The sequence below is a fragment of the Ruditapes philippinarum genome, unplaced genomic scaffold (assembly GCF_026571515.1).
Source record: "Ruditapes philippinarum isolate M1 unplaced genomic scaffold, ASM2657151v2 ctg4546_1_1_1_1, whole genome shotgun sequence".
NCBI classification, from domain to species: domain Eukaryota; kingdom Metazoa; phylum Mollusca; class Bivalvia; order Venerida; family Veneridae; genus Ruditapes; species Ruditapes philippinarum.
In genome coordinates, this window is record NW_026854446.1 from 1 (window position 1) to 24903 (window position 24903).

At 33.3% G+C, this 24903-nt stretch overlaps 1 protein-coding gene across 2 annotated transcripts; it reads right to left on the bottom strand.

Moving 5' to 3' along the window:
- Window position 1: 1 nt before the first annotated feature.
- Window positions 2–24686, bottom strand: LOC132740144 (fatty acid synthase-like; the record flags this gene model as incomplete). 2 transcript variants are annotated; one of them, XM_060727996.1, is given in 24 exon segments in its annotated part: window positions 2–200; window positions 867–983; window positions 1438–1653; window positions 1983–2206; window positions 2488–2610; window positions 3121–3478; window positions 3778–4073; window positions 5780–5916; window positions 6415–7645; window positions 8663–8842; window positions 9168–9416; window positions 9922–10304; window positions 10659–10963; window positions 13726–13955; window positions 14596–14785; window positions 15647–15877; window positions 16510–16946; window positions 17440–17670; window positions 18924–19046; window positions 19572–19772; window positions 20252–20425; window positions 21000–21152; window positions 21366–21687; window positions 24557–24686. In XM_060727996.1, coding segments are annotated over 23 exon segments (6247 nt in total), but the record flags the coding sequence as incomplete, so codon positions are not given.
- Window positions 24687–24903: the final 217 nt, after the last annotated feature.

The following is a 24903-nucleotide window of genomic DNA, read 5'->3' on the forward strand; positions in this document are numbered from 1 at the left end:
AAATTTGCAAAGCCATAATTTGACTGGCCAGCATTGCCACGCCCACAACTGACAGATGAGAACACAACAAACCAATCACAACTCTCCTTACAAAAGTCTCTGGTACCCTGATCAAGGTTTATTGTTCCCGTCACTTTTGGTCCGCAAACCTTTTGGAAATCTTCTACAGTCAAGTTTTCTAAATAACCATCTCTCAATACCTTGAATGAAAAATGAAATAACACTATATTTGGATTGTCGATAATAATAAAAGCCAATGCTTACAGTGAATAATACAACAAAACTCTAACGCCTGATGTTCACTATTGAATATTTTCTGTTAATCCTTAATCATGAATAAATTTAACTTGGAATGCTATATGAGGAATTCAATTACAACAATCAGCAGGGAAAATGATGAAGTTTACAGTAAGTGATCAAGGCCTAAGCACATGCAAGATCTGAATGCTTCCAATAGAGTAATAGAAATTTGGCAAGATTTTTTTTTGTTTAAGCCACACTAATACAAGGTAACATGACGATTATCAATCTTTAAAAGTGGGGGAGGATTTAAAGTGCCCCTTTGTCTATTATTTCTGGGTCAAGCAAGCATTTGAGACCCAAGAGGAACCACCAAGATCACTTTTCATTCTGCTGTCTATTTTTAAAGGCATGACATTATCAGATTGTATGATAAATCATTCTGTAAGCCAAATAAGCCAAATACCCAGTACGTCATTCTAGCTTTATTTTATAACAGTTTCTTATTATCTTATAACAAAATTTCCACCAAGCACTATGTTTTTATCTGTTTAATATTCAAAGCTATTGCTTAAAGGGAAAAACATAGAATAACTACAAATTGAATGTATAGCAAATAAGGTCACCATAGCAAGATGAAAGACTCCTCCCACTGGCTTACTACTGGTCTCGGCAAGCAGGTGTCTAATGTCCTCTTTCTTTGTCACATTTCTTGTTGATACCATAACATCTACCCCCAAATTCTGTAAAAACACATGCATGTAAATGTTATACATGTATATAAAGTACAACAGAAAAAAAATATTCATGAACTTATTGCTTTTTGGTGTTAATGCTAATATAATTCATTTAAATAAAACTGATATCTCACTGTATAAAACAAGTGTTTATCACACACCAGTTCAACTTTTGCAACTCCGTAGCCGTGCATATATTTTGATGTGACGTCATTTGCCTTATAAATACAAACATTACATAAAGACGCACTAAATGTTATTTTATAAAATGAACACTTAAGACATATTTTCATATTCAAATCAGATACTTCTGAAAATATCTTTTCTACAGGACACTCCATGAAATGAAATAAATTTATACACTAAATAAGACAAATATCCTGTATATATCATTTATATTTCATTTTCATATGTTCACTTAATCCATATTTTCATATTTTACAATATATCAACAAAATACCTGTAACAGTTGTATTTTTCTTTTCTGGTACCCTGTTCTAACTCCCGATCTAGAGGTGAGAATGAGACTTCTGGCCCCTCGGTCTACCAACCACTGAGCCAGCTCAAGCCCGAACCCGCCAAGACCACCAGTTATAATGTAACATTTTCCGGGATCACATGCAGCACGAGGGAGGGCTGGTATGCTCAATGGTGCACTCATTTCACCACCTTGAACCTTAAGTTATTGATAAAGTTTTTAGTTATTTATTAAGTTTTATAACCTATGATCAAAAAGAGAAATTGTGACAGTATTTGAAAGTTTCAAATTCTCAATCTGTTTATTAATTGTACAATAAAATATCAGACACAGTTTTGAGAGTTTATGTCTTAAGTATTGCACATAAGACTCCATAAAGATCTGATTTGGGAAAATTGTTTTGCATTATTTATTTTCAAGTTAAAATTACATTGATTTATATATAGAAATACTCATACAGAATGCAGGAATATTCATTTAGTTACTACATTTTCCTGAAAAAAAATGTAATTTCAAGGTAAAAATACCTTTATTATAACTTTTCCAATATGTTTTCCTTGTGCCATAAATCTAAAAGCATCTTCAACACTATCCCTGTCAAACACCGTTGCTTTTAATGGCTGCACAGCTCCAGACTGTATACCCTCTGTTAGACATTGAGAAACTATAGACCAGTCTCGATTCCCTTCTTCAAATAATGCATCCAGTAAAATACCATGGAAACTGATGTTCTTCAGAAATATAGACATTCCTATAATTATAATATATAATAATAATAGATAAATATTAATAATTTTAAATAATATATGTATACGTAAAAAAATCAATAAATTCCGTTCCTCTAAAATATTTTCTGTGTTACAAATTCATATACATGTTTCGGGATCATAACAATGGTTTTTTTTGCCATATTGGGATCATTACAATGCCTGATGAATAGGGCCTTATTATGACATTATAGAAAAAACTCAATGAACTGTATTACATATATCAAACAAAACAAAGAAATGAGTGAAAATATATCTTGCTTACCAAGGGACGTGTCATTTGAGAGATCAAACTTTCCAATTTCTAGGAAGCGACCATGCTGAGCGAGCACTCTCAAACTAGCTTGAAGTTTCTCTTCAGCGAGGGAGTTCAACACAATGTCAACTCCTGTAACAGTAAACAGTTAGTGTCTTAGATAATAGAATCAAATAATTCATCAGACCATTTTCTGTTGCACAAAGTTGTGTTTAACATATTTGCTAACTATATTATGATGGGAGGCTTCTAGAAAATATTTAGATATATCTAATCAGTCAGTATAAAGATATTACTTAAGTCATTATATTGACGAATATTTCGGGGGTTGAGCTATATTAATCCTTACATTGTAAGGCTCGGAGCCTCCTTACCACGCAGGCATCACTTATTTGTAAATATATTTGATTAATTTCCGAATTTAGCCAATACAAAATGAATTTATTTTTACACTTGTTGTATTGTATACAATGTCTATGCTCACAAATTTATCATAATTGAGTATGATAAACCATAATTAATTAAAAGAAACTCTCTTTTTTTCTTAAAAGTATTAGCTCACCAAGAATATCTTAATTCATTTATCTAAAATAAGACAAACACTGTTGGAACAGGTTCCTAGATTCAGATGATAATATTTACCTTTTCCTTTAGTTGCTTTTAGTACTCCATTTTCAAATGTAGTGTCTCTAGAATTGAAGAAATGTTTGTCTGTAAGTTTAGGAAATCTTGACTTCAGATAACTGCGCTTCTCCTGTGAACTCACAGTTGTGAATACTGTACAACCATAACTAAGGGCCACGGCTATAGCTGCCTGACCTACACCACCACTTCCTGAATGTATCAGTACCGTATCACCATGGTGAATGTTGCCTCTGACAACCAGAGCATAGTAAGCTGTAGTATAGACTACAGGGATTGTTGCAGCATCTTCCAGTGACCAGGAGTCTGGGATCGGCCATATAAAATGACTGTTTACATCTACAACTGTAGCTAGACCCTTAAAAGGAGAAACACTTCTTGATGATAAGTAATATTGAGGAAAATGGAGGAAACAATGATGGTGAGAGAGAAGTGGCAAAATATATTTACAAGTATATGAAGTTTAAAGAAGATACCTTAAGTAATATAGTAGTTATAGTAAAAAAAAATAACATTTTTTTAAGGAAAAAAAACAACAACATGATAAACCAAATGTATAAATACTGTAATTATAGACAAAATTAACAATTGACCTATATTAAGAAAAATTCTTAATTAAAATGAAATGTTTTATTTAGAAAAACAAAAAATATGTACCTTTGCTGGTACTAATCCCATTACACGTCTGCTTTTGGAGTCTGTTCCTGAAAATTCCATACCCAGCATGCACTCTTGATTTGCTAGGCCTCCTGGGATAGCATCGGGTGGGAGTTTTCCTGTAGCTAACATTATATCCCTGAAGTTGAGGGCAGCATAATGAACTCTGCAAAGCTCTGATTGCGGTTCAACAGCTGGATTATGGTACCTTAAGGGAGATTCAATCCAATGTAAGCTTGATAGATCTCCTTTAGTCAGAACATTGACAAAAGCGTGATCTGTCTGGAGTAGTGTTACTGTAACATAGAACAAAACAAAATATATCAAAGTAACTATTTGCAGAATTCATCAAAAGTATATGTTTTTACCCCATACACTGCTGAATACCTTTATACTTTAACATACATGAATGTTATATTTACAATAATCACTTTGACAATGTTGTAATATTCCTTTTAAATGTTCTTAAGAATGTACACATTTACTTTCTTGACTTTATTTATAGGTCAATAGATCAAATTTGAATTACAAGAGCGATCAGTGATCACATGTGTCGCCTCATGATGGCCAATTTCATGTTGGGACAAGTTTTGTGACAGATGGACAGACAGATGGACAGTGCACAACTAAACTTGGTACTGATCATTCCTGTAAAGTTTGGATGAAATTGCACCAGTAGTTTATGAGGAGTAGTCCGGACAAGCTTTTGTGTATCTGGCAACACACAGAAAACTAGAAATGTGTCCATAGGACACGGATGCCCCCACACGCCACTGTTCTGTCAATCTTATGACTCTAGGTCAAATATTTTTTGGACTACATGTGCCACAAGTTGAAAACTAAAAATCAACAAAGGGCCATAATTCTGTTAAATTTGGTCGCAGCAAAAATTCCTTCCTTTACTACCATCTACACATTAAGGTTGTTAATCCCTGGAAGTTTAAGCAAAATCTGCCATCCGGTTTAAGAGGAGTTGCGTTCACAAAATTTCTACATAGTATATAATGAAAAAATCAACAAAGGGCCATAATTCTGTTAAATTTGGTTGCAGCAAAAATTCCTTCCTTTACTGCCATCTACACATTAAGGTTGTTCATCCCTGGAAGTTTAAGCAAAATCTGCCATCCGGTTTAAGAGGAGTTGCATTCACAAAATTTCTACATAGTATATAGTGAAAAAATTAACAAAGGGCCATAATTCTGTTAAATTTGGTCGCAGCGAAAATTCCTTCCTTTACTACCATCTACACCTTAAGGTTGTTCATCCCTGTAAGTTTAAGCAAAATCTGCCATCCGGTTTAAGAGGAGTTGCGTTCACAAGATTTCGGGACGTACGGACGGACTGACGGACTTACTGACGGACGGACGGACAAGTGCAACGCTATATGCACCCACATTGTGGGGGCATAAAAACACCTTTTTATCAAAGGGCCATAACTCGGCCAAAAATCATTCAACCGGAAAACCCGTGCAATATGCGCAAGGACTTGAGCTACAGATTATTCCTGTAAAGTTTCATTGAAATTGCATTAGTGGTATAAGAGAAGTAGTCCGGACAAACTTTAAAAATAAAAATTATTAAAGGGCCATAACTCTGACAAAAATCATTGAACCGGAAAATGCTGACAATATGCACAACTAGACTTGGTTATGATCATTCCTGTAAAGTTTGGATGAAATTGCACCAGTAGTTTATGAGGAGTAGTCCGGACAAGTTTTGTGACGGACAGACGGACGACGGAGAAGTGATCCCTATATGTCGCCACTACTCCGTAGAGGTGACACAAAAACGACACATTAAGGAGAATCAAAACATCTTGTGAGCTACATGCCTTTCAAATAAAAATTTTGACCCTAAAGGTCATAAAAGTTGGCCCTGTTCATGCAATTTAACATTAGCTTAATATTGGCCCTCTTCATGCAAGTTAACATTAGCTTAACAGAATGTGTACTTCAAATGGCACTTTTTTAAAATTAAAAATAACATGTGAATCAATGCTTACCAGGAGATAAAGGAAGGTGTCTAAATGACCCCCAGACACCATTATTATAGATATTCATAACCAGGTCCTTCTTTGATAGCTCTGTAACAGCTGCCTCTATATCAGGGAGTGGTTCATTACCAATATTTAGCACACATCTGTAGAAATAGAGTAATACATCACATCAACTCATGTATACTAAAAATCAAATCAATTTCATAACAGGAGAGCCGAAATAGCCAAATAACACCCACTAGCAAAATATGTAAAAGAAAATTTAATATCAATTTGATAATCATGAATTAATTGAATCAATGCTATCACAAATGATTGTAGAGATTCAATATCAGCTTCATATAAACTCCAAAATGTAATGTTTTCTTTTACACACTTTTAAACACTTGACCAGGTGAGTTTGTATAATGGTTGTGTCCTACTTTGAATTTTGAACAGTCCATACTTTAAGTGATTTCAATTATCAAAATACAAATACTGATTTGAAAACAGTAAAGAGCCCAGTTAGATTGCACATATGTGCAGACAGCTGACCCCTGCCCCTATACTGGTGTCAAAGGCTTATCAATTTGAGGTCAAACAGACATGGAATACATGTACATATATACATGTATCATTAGCCTACTCAATTTTGCAAATACCTTATTCTATCACCACCAGGTTCTTGTCTCAGACAATTTACCATTCCCATAATGCCGTTGACATTCTCATCTGCAACAAACCACAAATTGTCTCCCTTTGGCTTTGACTGAATAACTAGAATTTCTTCTTTCAATGTCTCCACCCAGTTACATCCAAGATCTGATACATTTATCACTTTCTGAGGGGCAGAATGATTGTCAATTTTCTTCAATAAGAACAATGTATTAAAGAATTGGTCAGATTTTTTATAAATAATCTCTAAAGCTTCTTCCTGGAATATTTCCCGCCATTTTTCATCTGTACAATAAACGCTGCAACTTCTGCTACTGAGATCATCATAAATATCATCATTGATGAAGCCATCTAAAGGTAAGGCAAGATGGAAGTTCTTGGTAACCTCTTGTACCAGGAGAAAACCTCCAACCTCCACGTACTCTAAAACATTACACAACCCAGATTTGATATTGGATTGTTTATGAAGAATATTATCAGCAACCACTAGCTGCATCTTTTGTTGCAGTGACTGAATAGGCTGATCACTTGGCAACCATTTTATAACCTCTACTCCTTCTATACTCTCATTTCCCATTGCTGTGGCTACTGTGAATGATGTATTTAACAATGGATGACTGGCAACAAAAGGCATTAAATGGTGACTCAAGTTAGATTTGGATATTTCTAATACTTTCAAATTTTGCTTCAAACAATTTTCTACCACTAGGTCAAAGCATGGCTTCAGTGTATCAGGTGTGATCAGGCAATTAAGAAGAGGATCTGATGCAATTGTCTTTTGATTTTCTGCAACAAACTTTTCAACATTCACAGCAAAATTTTCATCATAATCAGTCCTGAAGATTTTCTGTAAAGTGGATAGAACACCCTGACTTTCACTGTCACCTTGTTCAAATATTTCTGAGGTTTCTGCATGCTCTTCTAAGTATTTGACAACTGCTTTGATTTGGTGCTTGCTCTTTAATCCATTATCCCCATGTAGTTGTAACAGATTTGTAAGCCCCTCTTGAGCACATTTGTAGCATTGTCCAGCATACTGCTGAAGTGAAACTGATGCTTGTACTGGAATGTCTGACTGGTATGGTACAAAAGTGTACTTCTCTGTGATTGGATGATGGTAGTCATGACGACGTGGTGCTGGTGTAGCATGGAGACCAAGAATCTTTACTCCTCTGGTAATACAAGTGTCGCAATATTGATCAACAACTACATGGACTCCTGCAGAGTTAAAATTTTAAAATCTTTTATCTACATAAGTTGCATAGGAAATGAAAATGTTAAAAACCTATATAGTTTTAACTTTATCACAGAGAACAATGAAGCCGAGTCACATTTCTCCTTAATGCCTTTCACGCTTATTAAATAAACTTGAGCAAGATTTACATGTGCTTTTATTCTTCTTCAAATTAAAAACATCTCATCTATAATATACCAACTGAAAGCTTATTTTAATAATAGAATATTTCATTGACTTAAATGACATTAATATTTCAAAGTCTATTACATGTATAAGTAACTATAAAGGTGCTTTGGCAATTAGACCATGTGAGTGAAAGGGCCAACTTATTCAAATTATTAAGTCCATCTTGTCCATAATCTTAAGTCAAGGAAAAGGAAAACGACGATCATAGACACTTGGTTTCAGAAAAAGCGTCATTTTACACTTTTAATGATCAAAAGAGAAACTACATTTGTATATTTGACATATTTTCTTTCACATGTTAATTATTAAAGTGACAGTAATAAGCATAGGTTTAGCTGTGTATCCAAATTGCCCGATAGGTCACCCTAACTGAACTTTTTCTGCAGAGGCACGAAATACCCAAATACACCCAAATATACCCAATATTCATTTTTGTTTGTATCAAATATAGATTTTAAGAAGAAAATGAATTAATATTTAAGAAAGCAATATGACTAAGCCGGCTATAACTTTCAATCATTCCATTGAAATGGGCAGTTGAGATTTTGTAAGTAAATAAACTTGTGACAATTTTCCCGATCTAGGTTCATTAATGAATACACATGCAATTTAAGATTAAGATATATTTGTTGTCTACATTTAAAATTTTAGGGTCTAGTTTTGTTGTAATTTCATAGTAATGTCCATCGGATTATTTTTTTGTAATTTAATAGCTTTAATTGAGTATATATGGGTATTTTGCCTGCCTCTTTTTCAGCTAGTCTAATTTGATATAAAAGTTTAAAAAAAATAGAGGTAAAAATGATCAATACCTTGTTGATTATCTCCAATATCAACAATATTCCCATGATGCAACAGTGGGTCTATAGTGAGAGCTTTAATTCTTGTTGGCAAACAAAGACCATGTCCCGGCTGTGACAGTATAGTCATCTGTAACATTGTATCCAAGAAAGAAACCCATTCTCCTGTCCATAAAACTTTACCATGGACTCCTGTTAAAATAGAGGTAAAATATATCTTTTTGTTGATAAAAAATACTTTTTCGTATTTTGGCATCAATTTGATAAATAATTTTGAGATGAACCCATCAAACTAGTAACACTTTACGGGAGTTGTAAAAACTTTGAAAGAAACTTAAAAATCATTCAAGTAACCGAAGTGATGCCTTTGCAAAACTTCATGTTGTAAACCAAGAAGTCAAAGTGTCTGCAAGCAGTGTATTTTCATATTATAATGTTTAAAAAACAAAGCTTTATGTAATAACAGTAATGCAAAAAATATAGACTGAATCAGAGAGGAAATTTATGCCATTATCACCTGTAATATCTGCCTCTTTAATGCCTTGAAATGTAGGTCCATAGTCGTACCCTCTCAATCTCAATTCCTTGTAAATATCTGATGATTTAAGCTCAAACTCTTCATTAGTGAAGTCAAATTCAGTCTCGTATCTTGCCAAATCTGTATCTTCGGGGCAAGTAACTTTCCCGCTGGCAACCAATGTTTCACCTTCTTGTATTTCAAAGTGTCCAGTTCCTGGCATATATCTTACATCAAAATGTATCTTTCCTGAATTGCAAGCATAAATGTGTGAAAAGGATATATATAGAACCATTCACAAGTCGGTGATTATCAATCAGGATAGGTTTTGGCAAAAGCTATATGCCCGCAGATTGTCAATAATACTGCAAAAGTTTAAAATCAAATCTAATACATTTTTAATGATATGCAAATTAACACTTGGGGAGGGGGGGGGGGCAGGGGGATTGGGGAGGGTCCTCAGGGCCCTTTTCTTAAAGATTTTTATTTTTATAATTTACATGGCATCATGGCATTTGAATCAGAGATTATGTAGATCATATAAAATATTAAAAAAACAAAAAAAACAGCAGAATTCTGCTCATCAATATGAATCAACCATACATAACCTAAAAACATGTGAAAAGAATAGCTAACTTGATAAGTACAACTTATGAAATACAATAAGCCTAATAATAAGAATTCAAAATAACTAGGAAGGTTTTATGTCAGTAACATTCAAGGGAAAAATAAAACAAACATGAATATAAATTACCAGTTTCTGGCAAGATCGTGGCCCTATGAATGTCAACATTCTCAAACAGCACAGTAAGCTCATCATACTGCTTAGATATAGACTTAGCCAGAGTTTTCCAAGCCAACAACAAATATCCAGCGGCGGGAAAAAGAACACGCCCATCTATCTTATGCCCAGTCAGGTACCTGTCTTCAGAGTCATGTGACATGTCAATATCAAAGCCACACCCATTTGAAGAGTTAGCTCCTCCTCCAATGAACATATCAGCAGTTGGCACATTCCATTGCTGTGAATGGTCCCACCTGACTAAAGGTGAAATCATAGGTGTTCCTCTAGGTACAGGATAGGATACAGGGGTGAGAAGTTGTAATGGATTCAACTTCACGCCGTGTTGATAACACCTGAAAATGATATATTGAAAATATTTAAGTTTTATTTTTATTTTATGTTTATTTATAACACAAACAAACTACATTAAATGATGACTCCAATATAATTGGTGAAGGAATTCCTCAGAAGTGTGTTCCTTAAAACATACTAACATTACAAATGTTGAACTCTATATTTCATAATGTAACAAAATCAAGCTACAACATCTATCATAAATATTCAAGTTTTTAAAAGAGTTGTAACATTGTGAAGTTATTCATTCTTCTTTTTCTATTGCTATAATTTTGCTTTTCAGTTTCAAATTAAAAAAAAGATACAAAAAATGAACAAATGCAATTATTGCAATAACTGAAAATAAAACTTACTTTCCAAGACTTGAAAGACAGAAATCAACATTATCTGCATGTGATCGTTTCATCAAGCCCACAATGCAACAATCCTTTGAAAGGGATCTTTTCAATATTGCTTGTAGAAGACAATGAGGAGCAATCTCAATCACAACAGCATTATTGGGTACATGCTTCAATGCTTCCTGGAACAGTACCGGACTGACAAGGTTGTTCACATGATAGTCAGCTGAAGAGTGCTTGGCAAGGTCAGTGGACCAGTTAGCCTCCGGTATTGAGGAACTTATCCATCGTGCTGATCTCTCCTTGGGATTTTTGATAACCTAAAAGATTGAGAACGAAATGATTTGATATTAAATTGGTCTCAAAGTATAGTAAGGGATTTCTTGTAACATAAAGGTCACAATTTGGCTTCCAAATTATGCTTTTACTCATACACTGGATAAGGTTGCATTGTAAATGTCTAACTGAAAATATACATCAGGGGTCCCTATTTGCATTACCTAAGGCATGAACAAGTAAACAATTAGAACTACCAACTTGACACAAGCTAGCTCACATACAAAAATTATATATCCCTGAAAGACTATGAACCCACATTATGTCAACGTCAAATAATTACAACAAACACAATGTTCCATTGTGTCCTTGAATGATGTCACTATCAAACAGGTATTTCTTGCCTCATTCAAGAATCTAAACAAGTTTACAATTCCCCCAAGTATAGAACATATCTCCCCCTTAAAATTAGAGAAAATATGGAAAATGCCTAAAATGTTTTGAAGTGAACTGAGGAAAGCAGTATCAAGATGTGCAAGGCTATTCTTGTTTTCATTATTTTGCAACTGAATTGATTATTAAAGATCATTTCAAACTTTGCTGATTGTGATTCCCCCACCCAAACCAATTGCGGATAACTTCACATTTTCCCCACCTGATGGGTCTGACCACTATTCCCCAAAATGTGGAAAAAAATCACTGTTTCTAGAACATAATACATGTATAAATAAGTTTGTGAGTAACAGATTCAAGGGATGGTATTTTTGCTGTTACTCACAAATCTTTGTGTTATTTATTACCGCAAACAAATACTTCATTGGAACACTCTAGGTTTTTGTTCCAAATTTTTACAGTGAAAAATACTAACACCTACATTAAAACAGTACAAAGTTTTTAGACACAAAGTTCACTTAAACAAACTGTAAAACCTACTCCCATTGGCCTATGGGAAATTAATAGTACAAAATATGAGGTGTAAAATTCATTTTGACAGCTGCCATGTAAATTAAACAAGAAACTAGAAATGTGTCATCATGCCACGGATGCCCCCGCATGCAGCCAAAATTTCAAATGTTATAATATTTAGTTCCAAATTTGTTTGCACAAATTATTTTTTTCATTCTAAGTTCAAAGCCCTTAAAACTTTTCAATGTTAACACAAACCATTTTTATACAATGTTCAAGGCACTGAAATTAATCAGTCTTAACCATTTTTATACAATGTTCAAGGCACTGAAATTATTCAGTCTTAACCTTTTAAAAATAGCATATTGCATATTTGTAGCCAACATAATGGCTATATACATTTCCACAAAAGTATGAGTGCTGAAACTGAAAGTTCAAAATTTTTCCAACATTCAGGAAAGATAAGTTTGTCTAAAATCATTGAACCACGACCAAATTCAAACTTAAACTGCTTATTCCTAAGATGTATCTATATTAATTTCAAAGTGAAAGGGACATAACTCTGCCAAAAAATCATCGAACCATGACCAAATTCCAACTTGACCTGCGCATTCCTTGGACATATCCTTATGTCAATTTTGAGTTGAATATGTAACACTGTTGGGTTGATAATGAACAGAAACTGTAAATTTCATATCATTTTCAAAGTGAAAGGGGCATTACTCTGCCAAAAATCATTGAACCATGACCAGATTCGAACTTGGTCTGCGCATTCCAAAAACATATCCATATGTCAAATTTGATTTGAATGTGTAATATTGTTGGGGAGATAATAAACGGAAACTGAAAATTTCATATTATTTTTAAAGTGAAAGGGGCATAACTCTGCCAAAAATCATCGAACCATGACCAAATTTGAAATTGACCTGCGCATTCCTATGACGTATCAATATGTCAAATTTGAGTTGAATGTTTAATACTGTTGGGGAGATAATAAACAGAAACTGAAAATTTCATATTATTTTCAAAGTAAAAGGGGCATAACTCTGCCAAAAATCATCGAACCATGACCAAATTTGAACTTGGCCTGCGCATTCCTTTGACGTATCGATATGTCAAGTTTGAGCTAAATGTGTTGTACGATTGGGGAGATAATGAACGGAAACTGAAAATTTCATATTATTTTAAAAGTGAAAGGGGCATAACTCTGCCAAAAATCATTGAACCATGACCAAATTTGAACTTGACCTGCGCATTCCTTTGACGTATCCATATGTCAAGTTTGAGTTGAATGTGTTGTACCATTGGGGAGTTAATGAATAGAAACTGAAAATTTCATATTATTTTCAAAGTAAAAGGGGCATAACTCTGCCAAAAATCATCGAACCATGACCAAATTTCGAACTTGACCTGTATTTTCTCATGACATATCAATATGTCAAGTTTGAGTTGAATGTGTTGTACCGTTGGGGAGATAATGAAGGAAACTGAAAATTTCATATTATTTTCAAAGTAAAAGGGGCATAACTCTGCCAAAAATCATCAAACCATGACCAATTTCGAACTTGACCTGTATTTTCTCATGACATATCCATATGTCAATTTTGAATTGAATGTTTTGAACCATTTGGGAGATAATGAAAGGAAACTGAATATTTCATATTATTTTCAATGTAAAAGGGGCATAACTCTGCCAAAAATCATCGAACCATGACCAATTTCGAACTTTACCTGTATTTTCTCATGACATATCCATATGTCAAATTTGAGTTCAATATGTGCAAGGGTTATTAAGATAATGAACGGAAACTGATGATGACGGAAGGACGGAATAGGGTAACACTATATGCCCCTGCCATTATATGGCGGGGGCATAAAAATAAAATAATAAACATCATACCCTATTTAAAGCAGTTTTAAGTGAAGCAGCAATTTCTTGCATATAGTAAGAATGGAAAGCCACTCCTGCAGTATTTACTTCTTTGGCAAATATTTGTCTCTCTTTTAGCTCATTTACAAACTGCCTGACTGCATCCCTGGGACCAGAGATTGTCACAGTATCTATGGCATTGTGACAAGCTGGTACTACGCCCTCTGGACATTGCTCTAGAGCCTCCTGCCATGTCAAACCTGATGGATGAATAATAATTTCTAATTTAATATACGAAGGCAAATGTAAAAAGTCAAAGTGCTTAACAATAAATAATACATCTGCCAAACCATAGTGCATTAATTTATAATGGACTGGACTAAGAAAATGATAGATAAACTTCATTATTCAAAGAAATAGGTCTATCTTATTCATCATAACATATCTAATTTAAAATATATATGATGAATATATATGATAACATGAATGACATGATATAAGCAGTTAAAAGACAATTTTGTTTTAGAACTCCACTTGCATTTCTACAAAAATGGCAAGTAATAACAACATATTTCTTCAATTTAGATAGTTTAAGAAAAGAATGTTGAGCTAAATACTTGTACTGTTTCCCTATAGACAATCTGGAAAATGAAGTGATTGTTTTTTTCCATAATAACCAAGTATTATAATGTACCATATTTGTTTAAATCTTTAAATACTGATTTCGTTTCATGTCACTAAACAAATCAAGGTAATCAGTCAACTATAAAGTTTTATAAGTTTTATTTGTTAATGAATATTTCAGGAGCATAAGAAATACCTGAAAAGAAAAGAATGGTGTTCTTCTACTTAGCTGGATAAAATCTTTCATATAAATATTTAAAGGTAAGATTAACTAACCCACAGCAGCCATTCCTCCAGGTGGAAGCTTGGCATTCTGTATACAGTGACCTCTCCAGTATGCTGCCAGAACGGTTTCCTCTGCTGTCAGGCTTCCATCTGCGTAGGCACAACCAAGTTCCCCGACAGAGTGCCCTACAATACCATCTGGGCGGATTCCCATTGCTGTCACCACATCTACAAGAGCTACCTGGAAGTTTTTCATTTAGATTTCTTGAATACAAGAAAAGTTTTCATTTGCTCTAAAACAGAATCCATTAAATGTTAAATTTGTCAGATCAAATGTTAAATTTGTCAGAACACTTGTGAAAATAGCTTTTCTTTTTGAAACAATTTACCTTTTTTGCATTTGAAACAAATGTTTACCCCAAAACTTGATAAATTTGTGTAACAGATTAGACCGGCTTTGAATCTGGAACAGCATATTAAAGGTTTAAGTAATTTCAATGTCAATTTACAAAATCTTAAGCTACAAGTAGTATGAAGCCTGATTAGACTACACTGTCCTGGCTATATACTGGTGGCAAAGGCTAATCATTTTCAGTTCCAGCAAGTTATGGAATAAACAAGAAATCTGAACAAGCTACTGAAGTGAGTATTTCATATTCAAGTCTTTTAAGAAAAAAATCTCTTTTAAGCCATGATAGCCTAGAAGGCAGAGGTCTATGATGGACAAAATGAAGTACAAACTGTGACTATTTGATCCCTTCAAAATATTGTTGCTTTTTTCCGGGACCATAAAAACAAACGAAAGAGCCTACATTGGTTCAGCAAACACGGTCTTGACAAGAGCTGTCAAATGGACATCCTTTTGCAAATAGACTAACTCCAGATGTTTTTCCCAGCTAATCTGTACGTATAAACAAACCTTTACAGTTACAGCTTCGAAAATAAGCGCAACAAATTGACTAATCTATTATGATGGGTATAAATGCACCATCAAGATATTATGGTAAATGTTTGTACCTACTGATTAACTGGAAAAAAACTCACATTTGCTGAGTACCAGATAACATCTATATGTACACAATAATATACAAATGTATCTTACCTGGATTGCAGCTATTCCTACAAACGAGTTGACTGTATCTTCAAAGGTAGACTCGTCGCCATTCATTAACATATCAAACAAGTTCAAGTTATATGGTTTAAGAACAGCATCTGATCGTAATATTGAGGACTTGAATGTGTCAATCTCCATCATTTTCCTACCCATACCATGCCACTGTGTCCCCATTCCAGCAAACACATACCATACTGGACGCATTTCGGAACTGATTTTCTGAAGAAACAAAAAAGTGTACATAATTTGTGCCCAATGTGTCATAATAAAGTAAAGTTAAAATTTCCACTACTACTGTATTTCTTTATGTCAAAAATCTAGTTTGGGTATCAAGAACACAAAAATATGTTAATTTTCATAAAATGATTATTAGCTTAAAGTGACATTATGCCCATCTAAAGGTATATAGTGCATAAACAGGTGAGAGTAAAAAATAAAGTTTTATTTTAGCATAATTCCTTTTAATTTGATAATTTACTCGCATAAAGAATAAATAACTCCCGGATCCAAACAAAATTTCTGTAGATATCATTTAGTATTTACCTGTAACGTTGAATTATAAAAAGAGTGTGGCAGTCTTTTTATATTTTAGGCAGATTTTATTTTTATCATAAATATTTTCTGATATCAAATGTTGGTCAAACACTATTTAAACATTTTTCTTTAAATATAAAGTCAGTTTGGCTTGACTTGATTATGAAAATATGAGCATAATGTCACTTTAATTGATATGCTTATATTTATAAATATATCTAAAACTTAACACAATTGTATATCACAAAATAATGCATACAGAAGATTAAGCTGCAGAAAAACTGTATGATAATAACAGTCCACAAAAATATTTTTACCTGGACATTTATTTCATCTGAGCCATTAAGCACTGTATAACCCCGATAGGGATGTGTGGCAGATGGCAAATGGGTGGATTCATTCATTAAAGAATGTAAATAAAGATCACTTTCATGACGTCTGACTTTTTCTAAAGTTTCCTTCAAACCTTCCTCTGACCTTGAACAATACAAAAATAGTCTTTTCTTCTCACACTCCTTACATGCAGTATTTTCAATTTTCTTTTTTGCCCGAAGAATTGTGTGGACATTAGACCCTCCAAATCCAAATGAATTCACTCCAACCAGCCCAACATCCATTTTCTTGTTCTGACCCACAACTTCTAATTGTCCATCTGACAAACCTGGAATATCTTGGTTTGGGGAGTTATAATGTAGGTTACCAGGGATGATTTCTTCCTCCATAGCAACAATCACCTTAGCAACAGCAGCTAGACCTGAAAATAAAAATTGTAAATTCGAAAAATTAGGGAATAATCTTGTCAAAATCCTAGAAAGAACTACATATATATGCACTATCTTAGAAATGGGTGAAAAATTCATAGTAAAGGAATTTCCTATGTTTCAAAGCAATAACTCAAAAGGTTAGTATTAAAAAATTGGTGGTACTTAAACTTAATGAAGTTTGTGCAAAAACAATGTATCTGTTTGAGTAGAATAGTTCTCCCTATAAATATCAATTTTTAGTCAAGCTACGAATTAAATAGATTTGGTTTAAACATACATGTATCTATTTAAGCTTGATTGCAAAACAAGTTCTTGCAACTTATACATGTATTAATCACTTTGAGTCTGCATCCTGGAAACCAACCAGTACTGGTATCATATGAAGAAACATGGTTGTGACCAGATTAGGGCTCGAGCCCATGATCCACAGGGTGAGATGCAGACACCTTAACCACTAGGCCACCACTCCACAGTATTCAATACCTGATGCAGGCTCTGAATGACCCATATTTGACTTCACTGATCCAATGGGTAGAGACCCCTTTCTGCCCTTGCAGAATACATCACAAATTGTGTTCACTTCTTGAGGATCACCAGCCTTGGTGCCAGTCCCATGGGCTTCCACGTAAGACACCTGGGTGGGATCTATGCATGCCTCGCTGTATACTTCCTGTAGCAATCGCTTCTGAATATCTCCAGATGGAAATGTTATACCTAAAATATGTGACATAATTAGTTCAAAATATAATAACTATAATGAGAAGAAATATTGCCAATGGTATTAAATGATGATCAAATATAAAATTATCATGAATTCCAAAGTATACAAACGATTTAAACACTTATACCTATGTGTGAATAATGCATATATCAAAATAAAACAAGGACATACAATTTTGCATTGGACCTTTAATTTGTACCTATGTATTGTATAAAGTTTAGGTTCTTGTATCTATAATTTTTTCATCAAGTATAAACTAGATACAAACATACTGTATCATCCTTAATATTCAGGTTTATCAAAGAATTGGGCGTTTGCCCTGGAGTTGTCTCCGAGACAATTTTCCTCCAAATAAACAAGAGCTCTATGATAGGACAACAGGCTCGACTTTTCTATTCTCAATGCTCGATAGTAAAATACTAGTCTCGATAATTCAGAATTTTTCTAAATTCAAAAAGGACCGTAATTCTGTCAAAATCCATGTTAGAGTTATGGGCCTTGAGTAGTGACCTCCTATTATGTATATTTTAAAGTAGTGAAATAAGTGTGTGAAGTTTAAAACCATTCCCTTTAGTAGTTTTAGAGACATTTACTTGCAAGCAAAATTTAACCAGAGCATAACGCAGACGTCAATGCCTGTGTGAATACAATAGCTCTCCATATTATCAGAATAGTGGAGTTTAAAATAAGTTAACCAAATATATAAAGGATATTTGTTTATTTTTGTTTGAGATGAAATTTTATTTCATCATGTGAGCTACATACAATAGTGACATATATTTTGGATTGTCATGAGGCTCTGTTTTGTTTTATACGTCAAGGACTTTGGTTGACAAGAATATCTCCAACAGCATTAACTTTTTTTCTAAAATGATGTTATACATACACTATGTGGACACATATTCGCGAGGCTATGAAACTTGCAGATAAACAGGTCACCTTAGGTACCAGAACCCTTGTTAGGTATCTGCCCATCAGTGTTATAAATAAATGAAAACTCTTTACCACTACAGTACACAGTATCTTCCAAGTGTATGAATAAAATGTGTGCCAGGTCTAGCAATAACAAGTACCTGCTACTACTGTACCTTTTGGGAGCTTATAATTATATTTTAAATTTGATCTTCCTTGCCAAACATGAAAAAACTCATTTGTACACTGAAATACTGCTGAAACACTGATGCTTAAGAGAACAAAATATACATTTGACCCGAAAAATAACTAAACACACAGCAAATAAGCATACCTTGCTGTTTGTTTCCATCACTGTTTGTTTTTGAGTGAACTAAATTACAGTAAATACGTTTAGCACTAGATTCTTTCTGTAGATAGATGGCTACTATGCCTTCACTTCTGCAATATCCATTTCCTGAAAACAGTGTTCTTGAGTGAAAATTTACATCTAAAATAGCATTATAACATAGAACTGTAAGTCTTTTTTCAACTAACTGTTTCGATATTTAAATGTAATGTCAGTAACTTTATAATATAAGTTTAGGAAAACAGTTCAGAAATTAAATTTCCTTACTATATTTATGTATTTGACAAACAGTTATTGAAATTTAAATAAAAATAACATGTACGAGACAGCCCTTTCCCTTGAAACCACCGTTTTATATGACTTTTGTGATTTATGACTATGTGATTAAAAAACATTTCAGTCTGATAGACAACTGGAAGAGTGGATATTCAAAGCCTAATACTGTGGGATCAATAACCTATTTCCACACCAGACCCAACAGTACCTGAGGAAACTGAAAAGTATTATGACCCTAGAATGTTAAAGTTTAAACTGAATAGAAATAAAAAAAAAAAAAATAAAGAAATGAAGAAAATGGCCTTGAAAAGGAATTGCATAATTTGAAAGATACAAAAATTAGAATCCTGTACAAACCTTCAATATCAAAAGATTTACACATTCCCTCAGGTGAAAGCATGCCAAGCTTCATGAATTGTACAGCTACAGCTGGTTTCAAACACAGATTAGCCCCGCCTACAATTGCTGCATCACAATGCCCACTGCGAATACTGTGTAATGCTTGGTCCAGGGCCAATAAACTTGATGAACATGCTGTATCAATAGTGTAACTGGGCCCTAGAAAAGAATAGAACCCATATTTAAAGGCCACAATAATATTTTTCCACTTGAAAGTTGTCCAGTTAGCTCAATAGAGGGCTGGACTGTAAATCGGGTGACCCGGATTTGATTACCAGACGTGTAGGTCACTTTCGTTGTGATTGATCATCCCTTTTTTACCATCATTTGCACTGTACCTCTGCTCTGGCATGTACAGAAGTAATCAGTTCCTTGCGAAAGTGTGGGCAACTAGTACTGGTAAATGGTTTGACAACATGCCCAGGAACGATGCGGTAGCTGAACTGTGCTCTGGTAAATTCAATGTGGCTTACTGCTGTGATCCGGAGTGAAAACTACCAACACCACCACATTTTACACTACAGCTACTTCAACAGTTTTAAAGGCCTTGAAGCAGCCTGTTTTTAAAATAATGAATAAAGATGCTCCAGAGCAGAGGTTGAGAAATATCAAAAGAATTATGGTAAGTGAATACAAACCTTTAAAATCAAAGAAATACGAGAGTCTGTTGGAAAACATTGAACGTGTACACCCTGTCATTGCATATCCTACAGTATCTTCTACATCCATAGACCATGCCTCATGACTCTCTGATGCACTAGCCCCAATAAACACACCTGTCTTTGTTCCCCTAATATTGTCTGGGTTCAATCCTACACAGAGAAAGAAATCATTAATATTACACCAAGTAAATATTTGTTTATTTTGAGTGAATATAATGCTATATATATATATCACAATGAGAAAACTGAAAGTTGCAATATTTTCATAAGTGAAAGTGAAAATGTGGCTATAAATAATTTTTTACAACAATCTGCGATTTATAGCATATTCAAGAAAAGAAACAAATTTTCTTTTTTATTTTAAGCCTACGAGTAAATTTTTAATGTTAATGTTGAAGCGCAGGAAGTAAAATGCCAGATGTTCAAAAAGTATAAGAAGTTTGAAGTCACTGCTGCGTAGTTAGTGAAATAATGGTATTTGAATCAAGAAATATGCCATTTAGAACAAAATGCAACAATTCACTTTTTATGTAAATTTACAGAATCATAAAAAAACACAAAAATTAAAAGGTACAACAGAAAGACAGTCTGACAGACCGAGCTATATCACCCGCCGTAACTATCTACCTAGTAAAGTAAAAGCTAGAGACAAAATTGTTTTCTTGACCTTACGAGATAATTATAATGCTGATCAAACAAAATAGATCAATATGACAACACAAACCTGCATCAACTATAGCTTCGTAAGTAACTTCCAATAAAATCCTTAATTGGGGATCCATACTGTTAGCTTGTTTTGGATGCACACCAAAGAATGAGGCATCAAATTTTGAAAGATCCTTCAATTTTCCACTTCTCTTTGGCAAACCATACATGCCTAGGAATGAAATATGCACAATATATATGTACAAAATAGAACAGAATTATTGACATTGCAATATCATTTATACTCAATATATGAACTGTTGTGATATATAAATTGCAAAAACTAATTTGTTTACAAATCAGACAAACAAAAAGATCATTAACAGAATACCTACTTCTTACTCGTTATCTTTTGAAAATATGTAAATTAATAACAAATTCTTACCAGGAGTCCATCTAGAATCATCTTCTGTTACCATGTCAACACCTGACATCAGATTTTCTCTGAATTCTTCCATATTGTCTGATTGTGGCAACCGACATGACACACCACTGATCACAACTTCTCCACTTTGTTCTTTACATGCTCCTGCACCAACTTGTTCATGTTGTGATGATGCTGCCATCATATTTACCCCAGCATCTCTATCGCCGGTATGCATCTCATCAAATACAGGGGCTTCCTCAAAGTTCCTAGCTTGCATTTTCTGTCTTGTGAATTCTCCCTTCCGAGTTATAAATTTTATCAAACAGTCAATTCTTTAAATCTGAATGTACAGAATGTTAGGTTGCACATATAAATTCATGTATAGTATTTTGTTTTTTTTTCAAGCAGTTTTGAAGCCCTATTCACAGAGTCAAAATGTATCTGAAAATTCACAATTGTCAAATTATTGTAGTCATTAAAAAAATTGAAACCAATACATTCAACTAAAAACCTACAGTTGACATCTGATCATGGTAGGTTTTGAGCAGCGCAAGCATTGCCAGATTTACATGTGAGAAAGCTATCCAGCTAGCTTACGGAAATTCGGTGGTTCTTCTCAGGTGCCTGAGGTCTTAATTCATCCACCATTAAAGGAGGAAAGTTGCCATATAACCTATACTGTGTTGGTGTGACATAAAAACCATCCAAAAAACTAAAAGACTTTATTCAAAGTGTTTAGCTATACTTGTACATCTGCTGCAAAAATCATTGTTTAATTTTTAAAAAGAATACTTTTAAAATGCTTGTATGAAATAAATATGGTAGTTATAATTGCCCTAAAATAAAATGGTGCATGTACGAAATAATTGCTAAACGGATAAAAACCTACTTAAAAATAGCAGAATAATATTTTGTTCAAGAACATTAGATTCTGTTCACATACAGTACTCATATATACATATAATACAATGTATGTTAAATACCATGCAGAGACATTTCAATTGTTACAACGTACTCTTTCAAAGATTGACCATATAGGATTATATGTGTTAAATATAATTTTTACTGTCAATATATTTTATTAATATATTTCATATGATATAGTTATTACCCTTTCATAAGGTATTTCCCCAATCTTTCATGACATGATTTTAACAGAATACATATACATGTAGCAATACTCAAAATATTAGCTTAGGCCTACATAATATAAAGGTCTTCGGTCAGCATACCCGTTATCTACTATAACAGGACATGATCAGACAGGGAAAAAATGGTACAAAAGCAGCTTATAAGTTTTGGATGCCAGAACTAGCAGAAATATGATGGAACTAACATTTAAAAAAAAAAGAAAAAAAAGAAGATCTAAATTCTTTTAATCAGTAATTAGTGCTGCATATGTTGACTTGTGTTCGGATTTTTTTTAGTGGTAAGATTTTTTTTAAACTTAAAAACATATCACGACTCTTCTGTGACATGCAAATGCGAAATGGAAATCAACTGGCAGTATACAGTACTGTATTAGACCTGATTAGGAGTAAGTTCCAGTAACAGCAGTATTTTATACTAGTTTCTTCAACTTTTTTGGCGAAGAAAAGTTTCAAAGACAAAGTTTCATTTTTACATATTTTTTTATCATTAATTTTCTTTGCTTTTGACAGACCGTTGTCAAAAAAAGTAATTCTCCCAACCTCAACCATGTCTACTTTCATTTTCTAAAAATAGAAAGACGCTACTCCTGCATAAACCATTGGTTATTTTCTGTTAAACATGTTGAATTTTATTATAAAATAAAATATTTACCTTGAAAATACGTGCTGTCTTATCCGTAGCAAATTTGTAAATGAAAATACTGATGAAATTTACTCGTGGCATGTTTTTGTTTATGTGAGTTGACCTCTCCCTAAACTCGTATGGTGCGATGTAGGACGATTTCCAACAGCCAATGAAAATCAAGCATGAGTTTTTATGACATTGTGGCGGGAAAACGCGCGTTGATTTTCTTGCTTGATGAATTGAATCGATTTTAAGGTAAAATAACTGTTAAATGAATACTGGAAACACCACACCACCGCAGTAGTTTATGGTAATTTTGTAAACAACTTGTCAGACGAGTTAAAGGTGCTCTGTCTCATATCTGAGCTACATTTACTACAGTTTTTTTCGAACCCAATCTTTTTAAAAAGACCCTCCTAGAAATGATTGATCGAGAATCTAGACTTCGAAATGGCATCATTTTTTAAACAGCAAAATAAAATACACAATAAATTAACATGCTAAAATAGTTAACATTTAAGTAAAGACACGACTTTGATTGGTATAGGTTTATGTTTATTAATGAGCATTTACAAACTTAAGTTGATGGTTATTATATGTATGGCGAGTGAATTTTAAGTGTAATTAACAGTTCATTTAACTTGATATTATATTATCTGATAGTAATTCAATAAGGTTCTTATTACAACAGGCCTGCATTTTTCTTCTTCTTTCCTTTCCTTCTATATTTCATTTTCTCAAAATCTATTTGCATTTTGTTTGTTTTTGTTATATTTGGCAAATGTACATGGTTTTCTAAGTCAATGATACGCAAATCATATAAAAATCAGTTAACATCGTTAAACACTATTCAAGCTAGAGAACATGTACACCCAATCTTTTTTATTGTTCTTTCTTAGGCCAACCTAAAATCATTTTTTTTAAAGCCAAGTATATTTGCTGGGACATAAGATAATTATCTTATGTCTCAGATATGTGTTCTATCTAAGTGATAGTCATTCTTGTAAAATATGTTATTGTAATTTATTGTATCAGGGAAGACCCGTTGCTAATGTTGAGAACTTGTGATTCAACCCTTTTGCCAAATATGTCATGTCATTGTATTGTAACTGTCTACAATCATGTATATATATGTCTTATTTTTGGCAATAAAATATGTTTAAATCACAGGCCTGCATTATGCATATTGATACCTGAGAAAGCAATACATGTACTTGGAAGGAAGGATATTATAATATAATTATATAACGTTTCAAAGATATTTTTGTTACCCTCCCACCCCCACCAAAAAAAAATTAAAAAAATAAAAATAAAGAAAAAAAGTTGCATTTCACGCACTATCCACTTGTTAATTCTACGACCTATACTGTAAATATTTAAAAGTAAAAAAATCAAATTACAAATTACACATTTGCTTTCAAATTCTTTCTTACCTTTACATCAATGTAAGCGTAAATTACCAACTAATTTTGCGAGCGTCTTTCCCGGATGAGATCTCAAGTAAAAATGAAAAATAAATCGAATCATTAGAGAAATAAATGCACGATGAAATGATAAAGTCGTGCGCATTCGAACACGAGAATCTCGTGGTCATGCTCAGTTGAAGGTCATATTATAAATGCTTTAAGGATGCGTTTATCGTGTCATGATTTTCCTAGATATTTACAGCATATCGATGCATGATAATTTAACATTCTTTTTTTAAAGTACACTTCAACATTTCAATGTTAAACTAAAATGACTATTGATAACGTTATATTGATATGTGGCGTAAAGATTT